We start from the raw sequence: 10,649 nt of genomic DNA, 5'->3' as shown, positions 1-10,649 counted from the left end.
AAAGAAGAAAGTCTGGGCTGATACCATTTGCAAGTGTTCACAGATATAGTGGTATAAAAAGGCAAATACTTTTACTAATTTCTAGAGATTTGTATATAGGCCTCCATCTATATAGAGATTTTTTAACCTGCCAATATTTATGCATTTTTGTGCCAATGGTCCAGAGCCATGTTGGTACATTTTAGATATACTGCACCCTTTTTTTTTTTCTCCCAAAATATTCCACAAGAAACAGAACAATCAGACAACCACTTGTGAATATAAAAATGGCATATGCAGTATCTGAACGGAAGTTCTGGTAAGAAATTTGGACAGCAAACAATACTATCAAACCTGATGTTTGAATATGTTATTGCAGATTTTTGCTGGTATGACTGTCCTGAATTCACTGCTGTTATATCACTGCCAGTAGGGAAAAAGGCACAAGTGAATCATATCCCCCATTTCTTCATCAGGCCTACTGGTAAGAATTATAACAATTCTTGAAAAAGAAACAGGAGGGAAATGTTATACAGACTCCTCCCAAATTTAGAAAAAAAAAATAGGTTATTTAAATTGCACCTGCAAACTACAGTTGAGACATCTTTATATGTCTTTCTGTCTCATGGTCAAAATAGAAGCTAAGAAGTACATCAGTACTTTTATCACTATATTTTGAACTAACAGCACAAGGGCAAGAAAAACATATGATGCACATCTATTAAGTTTTTTTTTTCTCCTTGGAAAGTTGCCATATTCTTCTTTAAAGTGTTGGTCGGGCATGTGCTAGTATGTACTGGATCATTTCAATGACTCTTCTAAAAACCTGACAACAAAGATACTCTTACAGGAGTTTCTGTCAGCAACTGACGGTATTTTCTTCTACCATGCCCTTAACTGCCTTATTTCCATGCTGTACATTTGACTAATAACACTGCTTAGCTAGAAAGAGGATGTCCTCCACACAACTTAGCATTGGTCTTAGCACAACTTAGTCTTTGGTTTGTTTAATCAGGGCAGATCTGCACTAGAAAGTTTCATTAAGAGCATCCATCCCAGCTTGCAGCTACTGTCAACGACTCTTCCAGAAGTACAAGCAACACTGGCTGCCTTTGCTACTTAAGTAAAACCCCTATGCAGTAAACTGTTCATTGTAAAGACTTGATTTTTCTGTATCTCCAAATGTTCAAAGCCTACTGCAATTGCTGTACAGTAGTACAATGAGGAAACTCAACTGACTGAAGCAGGCTTGGACAAAAAGACATCAGCTAGTGCAGGAAAAGGCACTGCTGGACGGCTGAACAGTAAAAATAAAATCAGTCGGTAGCACTGGATCATACTACAAATCTTGGCCAGTGGTAGTGCCAGAAAGCCATATTCCAAAGTGGACCACCCTATAGATGCTAGGATGAAAGATATTTCAATTATTTAGAAATAAATTATGATTGTCTGCAGGAGTTATTAATCACTAGAAAGCAATCTGTTTATTACTGGAGAGGTGAGAAAGCTACTACCATTCAGGTATGCAAGGTTATTTTCTTCTGCAAGAATTTATGACTGGGCAATGTGGAGGGGGGAATACAAGGATCAAAGACAATGGATTTCCTGAAATGTAGTTGGATGGAATATAAGTATTGGATTTTTGTCATCCTTTTCTGGATTAATACACAAAAAGAATGGGAGGAATAGGCCTATAAGAGCTGGAGGATCCCTTACACTGCTGTTACCACAGGGAGGCCAGGAGAGCCACAGAACACTAACTTGTTTAAGAGCAGAGGACTTTTGAAAGGAGCAAGAAGGGACACTTTCCCTTCACAGGTACATTCACATTGCTGAGTGACAAGCAATAGCAGTTGTAAGTAAGTATTGGGAACCTTCTGACTAGACTCTAGGTCAGCTGCTGGAAAAAGAACATCATCTTTGGTTGCTTTGCTTCCTTATCTTCCAGAGTACTGTTTCCTGGAAGCTGAGTAATAGATTAGCATATTTCCTATGGACAGCCCAGCCTTTTAGCTTTTCTCTAAGTCTTCCCTGTTTTGTTTCTTTTCCTTCCTGATCAAAGTCAGGTTTTTGGTCAACGTGGGAGATTCCCAGCCAAGGTCACTGATAAACTGCATGAACTGGCATTGTCCAAGGTGGGAAAAAAAAATTGTTAGAGGATCGGAAAAGATGCAGGAGAAAAATCCCTAAAATGTTACCAGGAAGATGTAAATATATAGACATAAACCTGCTGTTGGACAAATCTGCTTCAGGAATTCCTACCTTCACAATGGTCGAGTAGTTCCAAGCAGTTTATATTGAGAAAAGGGATTTTCCAAAGCCTGTGTTTATAAAAGGTATACTTTAGACTCCCCTGTAACAGGATATTGCTAAACTTACAAACAGGCTGTAGTAATCCTAACTGGAATCTTACTCATAAACTTGCTAAATACTCAGACTTCATTTTTCTTTACTCTGGGGGAAAAGTATCTTATTGCGGGAGAACCAAGGCAGGGCAGCCCTTCCTCAAAGTATGTGTGCAAGAAAAGTTTGAGTAATCCTGTCTCAAAAAACCTTTAGGTCTGTGCTAGCAGACAAAAGGAAAGTTTACAAAAAGATCAGCTTCCCCCTATGCAAATAACAGATCTACTAAGGAATATGAAGCTCAGCTTTCAAATCCAGTCTGCTCTGACCATTGCCACTTTGACTGATGTGCTTTGGGCTTGAACTCTTAGACTGGAAAACAAAAGCAGTAGTCTTATGCTTACATTATATATTTACAGTTTAACTTCTTTCAGAAAACTGAAGGACTCAGTGAGCACTGCCTGCAGACAACATTCTCCATTTCCAAGTATTTTACGTGAACGCTTGAGGACTAGTTTAAATAAATGACTTTTTCTGTTTGCAGTGTGTTGGTTTAGGCTAGTTATTCTGCCTGCTCTGACAAAATACAAATTCTTTTTTATTTCTTACCCATGTCTACCTTTGTTTCTTATCCAAATACGCTTAGAAGAGTACCCAAGTGGCATTTAAGAAAATTGATGTATTAGTTTATCAGCCCCAGCTTCTTCCTTGCTTTTTTCCTCAGTAAGCTCCAACTCTGGGTCATGCTGAGATGCCTGCAAAGTTTCATGCTAAGTTGTCATCATCTAGGATGTCCTATTTTTCATTACTGTCTGGTTCTGTGGCTCCTCCATCTGGATGTTATGAGTGTTTCTCTCTGAATCATGATGAAGTAATTAGGTACTAGTTTTGTACAATGCTCAGCTCTGTACTGCAGAAGCTCCTAGTTTTCTGCTGGTCTCTCAGCTCCTGGTGGGACCGACACAGTAACTTCCTTTTGCATCACTATCCAAGCTTCTCATCTCACTTCATTCATATTCATATTCATACTCTGAGGGAATGAACAGAGCCTGCACTGCTTCTCCTCTCAAAGTCCCTTTTTGGGGCTGCTGACACCTGTATTGTGAAACCAGGCGAGGTAGGATGGAGGCCTTTCCAAAATAATTTGGGATATCAGAGTATCATGATAGCACTGATGTCTGGGCAAAAACATTCACAACTGGGGTTTCTTTATGGTATCAGGAAGACTGTTGAACCACTGTAAGTAGGGGAGATGCTGCTCAGAGCTTGTACTACTGGGTCAGGGCTAGAAAATAGTTGTACTATATAATTTGTTAATTCTAAGCTGAGGTTTTCCTACTAGGCCTCAAGACTGAGTATGTGTTAGCAACAGAACTCTTCAGAGGAGATTAGAACCGTATTTTGATGAAACTATTTAACTAAGCAATAGTAAATGCTTAGTAAATAGCTTAGTAAATAGTAAAATGAGCAAACAATAGTATGTTGTTCTCAGTGGGAAGTGCTGAACTGAGAAACTGAGTGTGCTGACTGACTGATTCTTCATCTGTCAGACGCAAAACAAGTTCAGCAATTATTGTGGCAAATCATCTGAGATTCAGGACTAAAGCTAGAGACATACTGCTTTTCCCAACTGAAAAAAAGGCAGCACTGAAATGATGGGCTAATAGTTCCACTGTTTGTTGCCCTAACTTAGAGAAGACTGAGAAAATTAAGTTCAAATTAACTTCACGTATTGCACTTCAGTAGAAGAAAAATATGAAAGACAGTATTATGATGTTTTATCTGTTCTGCTTGCATACTGGGCACAATGAAGCTTGTGCAGAAATGTAGACTCCTTTTACTTTAGTGAGGGATCACTGAAAGTCTGTCTTCTGATTGAATAAAGCAAAAGGACTTTTTTGAAGGACAAGTAACTACATGAACAACTTATATCCTGAGAATAATTAATTGACAACAAAGTAAATTACTTTTAATGATCATTAAGGACATTTTTAGTAGTTCAGTAATTTTTTCTGATTAAAAATTGCAAATGATCATAATTAATTACCAGTACCAGTTCTCTTCAGCATGTAATGCAGTAACAACTGTAACATACCTACAGAACAAACAACTTGTCCCTAATCAAATACCTCAAAATACAGGCAGATGCTTCATAATTATTTGAATTTAGAAGTATTTTGACTTTATTTACAGTGGAAGTAACTACAGAAAATATGACACAATAAAAAATGCCCTTGTAGAGACAACTTTATGTAATTATTACGTGAGTTTTGATTCAGTCACTCAAGCCTGAAGTTTGGAAATACTTATGGAAAAGAAGATACAAATGCTGGGTTTGTTGGCTGGAAGTAATTACTGGATAAAGGCATCACCTCACTCATCACTGAATACATATTTTTTCATTTTGCACTAATGTTTAACACAATGCAATGGCAGTACTACTGTGCAGAGAACTCTGGGTGGCAGGGATGTTGTAACAACAAAATGGTTATTTACTCACTCTGAAGGCTCAAAATCATGACTGAGATTAAACGGTTCTGTCAGGGGAACTCGAATTTGAAAAATTTTTCAGCAAACTTTTTGTAGACCTAACTGTAAAGATCCACCCACAGAAATCCGAGGGGAAAGGAAGGCATTACTTTACACACAGAACACCTCTGACTACTACAGCCAAAGAAGTGTTCCTCATCACTCACTTTAAAACGCCTGTAACTTAAGAAGTGCAACTCAAGCCCTGCGTAGTAAAGTCAGTGCCTGTGTTCTGAAGATAGGAATTTGTAAACAGTGCCAGGACCAAGAATTAGGCAATATTATTAGAGCAGCTATGTCGGAAAAACGTTAATCAGAAAAGACTGAATCCAAACTGAATCCAAAGTCAGAGAACAAAACATAACAAAACCCAAAACTGCATATACACACTTAGGAAATTTATGGCAAGATTGAATCCTAACAAAATTTCTTATCACTGACTGCTACCTAAAACTAATGGCAATTTTGTTTGGAAGCAAACATTAAGCTCTTTATTAAAGCCTGTATTTCCCAATATTTTATGTTGGTAAGGTCTGCCTGTTGTAGCTATGTATCCGAGGAAGGAGGGCAGAAGGCAGCATGCCAGGAACTGAAAAAGCCTCTGCTTTTACTAAAGAAAGTATTTTATTAATAGGCATTTTCAGCTAATGGGAATAATGTAGTTGAGAGCTGTATTAACTCCCACACAGTGGAGGGGAAACAAAACTGAATCAATGACACCACGGCTGTCAGAAGGCTGTGCAATAAAAATCCTGCAGCACAAATTAAGTCTTCAATTTTAACAGTTGCGTGCATCTGCTTATAGTAGTATCTCATCATTATCATTGCCTTTAGCAAGCTTGTCCAAATTTACCTAATTTGAATTTAGCAAGAAATTCTTCCAATGGAAAAGGTCTTAGCTATGTTGGTTATTTAAAACCAAGAAGTGCAAAACGCAAATTCGAAAACTTGCAAAAAGCTTAATGTGCCTTCGTGGTAATATACCTGCTGAGTAAGGATATGTTGTTTTCATTAACTTACCAGAAAGAGGAAAAAAAAATCTCTCATCATCTTGCAAAGTGCTTTTTTTCGTGATCATGATGATGATTATCACCATCATCAAGGAATTCTTACTAACAACAAAACCACCTTATTTAAAAAGGAACACACCTGAATAAAACTGAACTCCCTCCAGTTTAAGGCACTGTTTACTGAAGGGATGGAAGTTACTGCCAGCAAAGAAAGCAATCCAAGACTCATTATTCCAAAGGAGATATACATTTCGATTCGCCATACTTCTTCCTCATTCCAAGAATTTTCAACATTTGCATGAACCTGATGAAAGAGCAGAATGGAAGGACTTTATTCTATAGAATATTAAAAATATAAACAGAAGTTTTTGCTGACTAGAAGTCTACAGTCACAGGACAAATATAAAATGGGGTCAAATATTTCAGAGATTTCCTCATGTCTTGGAGAAACTGTTTTCTAACTGCTGGTATTGGCTCTTGTTAGATTAAAATTACATTAAACATGGAAACTTAGACATGTTAAAAAAAACCATAACATATACTATTTATAACAATTATGTTATAAAAACAGATAAATTTGTAAATTCCTACATACTGTAAAAAAGTAGCAGTTGTCTTCAGACTCTAGAAACTTCAATTCTATAACATAAATCGGGTAAACCTGGAATCTGGTTTTAGTTTGTTATGTTTAGAAATAGTTTAGCATCTGTTTTTGTACCAGCTCCCTGTGTGAAGTCCAAGGTGTTTTGCCTTTCACTGTTGACATGAGACACATTTAATATCATTCTCATTGGAGAGCTTAACCAGAAAAAATATATAACTCAGGTCCTTAACAATTAAGAGGCTTGTATATTCAATTATTTTTCTACTTTCAGGTGAACCATTCTGATATGGCATGTCTTAAAACAGGTCCACTAGGAATATTAACAAGTTGAAGTTTCACAATATTATTAAACCCAAGATAATTTCTTACTGAAAGTATCAGTGGGTCCTTTACTAATACTGTGTGAACAATTACAGTTTCTTGCTGCCTTTTACAGTTTTGCTCTTCCTGCCTTTCTTTTAATTTCAATTTTTCATGCTAGCCCTTTAAGAATTTGTGGACGATATCCCCGTTTTTTTGTTCCATTTGATGTGATTTCCTTAGTTTGCTTTTCTTTCTGTTCCATCACATCTCTCTTTCCTGCAGATTTTATATGCTGAATGGCAATGCTGCTTTTCTGCCACTTTAAAGGTGACAATAAGCTACCTCACTGACAGACAGGAGCACGAGACCCTCTTCTAAAGGATGACATATTTGCTGAAGAGTGTTTTAGGGTTATGCTTCTGGGAACTGTAAATCAATCTCTATTGCCTGTAATAGACAACGTTCACAGAAATTATAATAAATAAAATATTTTTACCACTGGTCCAAAATGTTACAAAGTAACAGCATTTTCTGTTTATAAACATAGATTAACCTGTAAGCATTATTACAGTATCTACCCTTATACCTCTCACACCTGTAAATGCAGTTATGATATACATGCTTCTCCTATATGTTAAGTATACATAGAGAAGCACATACATCAGAAGTTCCCTGCTGTTGCTCTTACCCTGTCTATCCTACATTCTCCTTGTGTATGTTACTATTAGGGATTTAAGTAGGACACATCTTTGATTCCCACTACCACACAAATCGGCTGCAGCTTGACCCACAAAGTGAGTTCAACGCACAGATGTTTATTTTAGTCTCCCTTCTTATTTGGACCTCGCTATGAGTAAGATAAGCAATACCATTTTCCACTGAGAACAGTGGAACAGATTAAGAAAATTTATATATTGTATTCATGAACCATGAGCATACAGCCAAGGCATTTTTGGCTTAGTGAAGTAAAGACTGTCTTACCTGTTGATATGCCATATTGAGAAACAAGTATCGCTCCGACCTCCTCATAGGTAAGCAGAGGCTGTATGCCACATGCACTGTTGCAAAGAAAAAACTGAGCAGTCCAAGCTGCTTTCGACACTGGAGCCAGCTGCCCAGCCAAGGTGGAAATCGCCTATACTTAGTACCATAGTAAAGCTGATAAGCAGCTGCAATAAGTCCTGACAAATACACTAGGGAAAGTAAAGTGATAGCAACAATTGGAAGAGTCTTGTTCACAATCTCAATGGGGATCTTGTAAAAGTCACTTTGCTGATTTCTCATGTATGGATGGATTACATCTCTGATGAAGGAATAGATGAAGAAAAATGTTGCCAGGCTAATGGAGATCAGTACAGGCCCCTTCCACAGTGTGAAGAGTCGCAGAGGTAAGTTTTCAATCTCCCTTGAAGATGACAATGCCCCCAAATCAATAGGAATAAAACCGAGCTGACGGGCAAGCTCAGTAACTTGATGGCGAGCCTGAACATTATTACTGCAAATATAGACCTGTTGGGAAAGCCAAGTGAATTGTCTGTAGTCAGAGAAAGAGACTCAAAGGTTAAAAAACAATAGAAACCACAAAAACCCCCCCCCCAAACCCCAAAACCCAAACCCTTAAGGACCTCCAGGTCAAAACCACAGCACTACTGCTAAAACTGTACACTGTTATCCCTGCTTATATCACCGAGATGAGAATGAAGCCACATACAAATCCATCCAAAGTGAGAATATGCACACTGATTTAGTAACAGAGTAACCAAAAGATAATTATTTTTTCCATGGAGTTAATAATGAGCTGACTGTGAGATCCCCTGGTAATCTCCCCACGGAACCCCCACCCACTGAAATGTCTACAGGACTGGACTGAACTTGGAACAATGGCTAAAACCGATTCAGAAAATCATGAGTCTCTCAAAAATACAGGAATCTTGAATGGTGACTTTAAAACAGCTGTAGCATAAACAGAATGCAAAGCACAGAACTGTGTAATCTCTTCATGTGTAACAATTTTAGCTTAATTTCACAATGTAGATTTTCACAAAAATTGAATGTTTAACAGAAAATACAAAAACTAGCAGTCAGATCAGAACTCCTTCTAAAGACCAGTTTATTACATAGTGAAAGAAATCCACTTGCTACAAAGTACTTTGAAGTTCCTTCAAGATTTGCAGTGGGCTATAGTTTGCCCAACACAGTTTGCTGATCACCTGCATTAGAGCAAACACAATCTGTTTTGACAGAAGTTAATTATTTATATTCTGAAAGGGGATAAAAATAGTATGGTGAGATTATGTAAAAAATTATACATTCAATTTAAAATTCACCTGAAGTAACATAAAACTCAATTTAGTCTCCAGTAGTCATGTTACACCAGTCATTTCTCATGCATCTCTCAAGAGTCCCTAACGCTGTGAAGGACTGTATTCTTGCACAGGCCGGTGCCTCCTCAGCAAAGCATGAAGAACAGAAAGCTGCCTTTTCTATATGCAGGATGGATTTGGGGAACATACTGGGAAGGAATTTGAACATGATGTTCCCAAGCAGTCCCAGATCAAATGAATCATCATTTAGAAACATATGTGCCTCCTTCTATTTCTTCATATTTATGATTCTGGGGCATTCTGAAACCTAGGTAATTTCTTTCATTCATTTTGCTGTAGCATTGAATACAAACATTTTTACAACAGCTGACTCCTGAGCCCTGGGATCAGGACCTCGGATTTCTGTGCATCTCTTTCAATAGTTCACCCTATGTAAACCAATACTGAAAAGAATATATACTGGGCAAGACTGTTCTTGTATAGAGCATAAAGGTAAAAATTAACATATTTCCTACAGAAGACTTTAAGACCAAACTCCTCTCCTCTGTCGGTAGTCATCTAAAGGTCAGCAGTCTGTTCTAAGCTAGTATGCACATTTCCTCTGCAATCTTTGAACAGGTGACGGTATCCCAGGGGACGATCCGGACCACTTACTCTGTATGTCTTACAGTGGGATGAACCGGACTCTGTAAGTTTTATGGGCTACTAAACCTTAAACTAAAGGCCCAACTTTTTAGGTAGGTTAAGTTAGGCAGGATGAATCCCATGAGTTCTCCCTGCTTACATTCAGTTCCTGTCATTTTCATGTTACAAATCAAACAAATTAAATTAATACAAATATAACATTTACCTGTCTGCTGGCATCCTTTGGTCCTAACTGCAGTGACCAAGCTGAAATGACATTGAATCCTTTGACAATCAGGGAATCTGGGAAAAGTGATGCCAAATACTCTGCATTGGATTCCGGATATTGGTCTACTCTTGTATTATTGCTGACATCAATCAGGATTTTACCAGCAAGTAAATGTTTGAGGTCCCACAAAGAGGAGTAATGTTCTCTGTGTATGGCTACAAAAATTATGTTTGTTTTCACTACCGCATCTTCATGGTGAGTGACGTCAACCACATGGGGAAAGAACTCAGCAGCAACTTTAGGGTTTCTGCTTCCTATGACCACATGGTACCCGCATCTGATAAGTCTAATTGTCAATGACTTAGCAAAGTCTCCACTTCCAATGATGCCTATTGTGACCTTACTGGCATCCTTTATGCCATTGGCAACATTTGGTAGAAAGGTTTCATTGAGGTTCTTAGGACTTCCCATCATAGAAATTGATTCCATACTTCCAAGACACCAAACCTAAAATGATTTTTTCTGGGGGGGAAAAAAAAAAAGAAAAAGCAACGTAAGGAAAAATGCAGCATTATAAAATTTTACAAGAATCCATAAACACCTCTGGGAGCAAACTCTATGGTTCTAAGTTTCATGTTATATTTTCTCCTTAATAAAATATGGGCTAATCAATTTTGTCTTGCAATGTGTCACTAATACAAGGA

The 10,649-nt window shown here is 37.7% G+C and overlaps 1 protein-coding gene across 1 annotated transcript in view; it reads right to left on the bottom strand.

The window, feature by feature from the left end:
* STEAP2 (STEAP family member 2, metalloreductase) overlaps positions 1-10,434 on the bottom strand; it is an 11,960-nt gene extending 1,526 nt beyond the window's left edge. The window contains exons 1-3 of the mRNA XM_010138879.1: positions 9,943-10,434; positions 7,750-8,277; positions 6,001-6,165 (exon numbers count right to left, since the gene is read on the bottom strand). Of these exons, the coding sequence (XP_010137181.1) occupies positions 6,001-6,165; positions 7,750-8,277; positions 9,943-10,434 (1,185 nt within the window). The remainder of the gene's footprint in view (positions 1-6,000; positions 6,166-7,749; positions 8,278-9,942) is intronic.
* Between the last annotated feature and the right edge of the window lie 215 nt (positions 10,435-10,649).

This window comes from Buceros rhinoceros, unplaced genomic scaffold (assembly GCF_000710305.1).
Source record: "Buceros rhinoceros silvestris isolate BGI_N320 unplaced genomic scaffold, ASM71030v1 scaffold11356, whole genome shotgun sequence".
NCBI classification, from domain to species: domain Eukaryota; kingdom Metazoa; phylum Chordata; class Aves; order Bucerotiformes; family Bucerotidae; genus Buceros; species Buceros rhinoceros.
The sequence above is the reverse complement of the archived record's forward strand: the minus strand, read 5'-3'. Positions and strand labels throughout refer to the sequence as shown.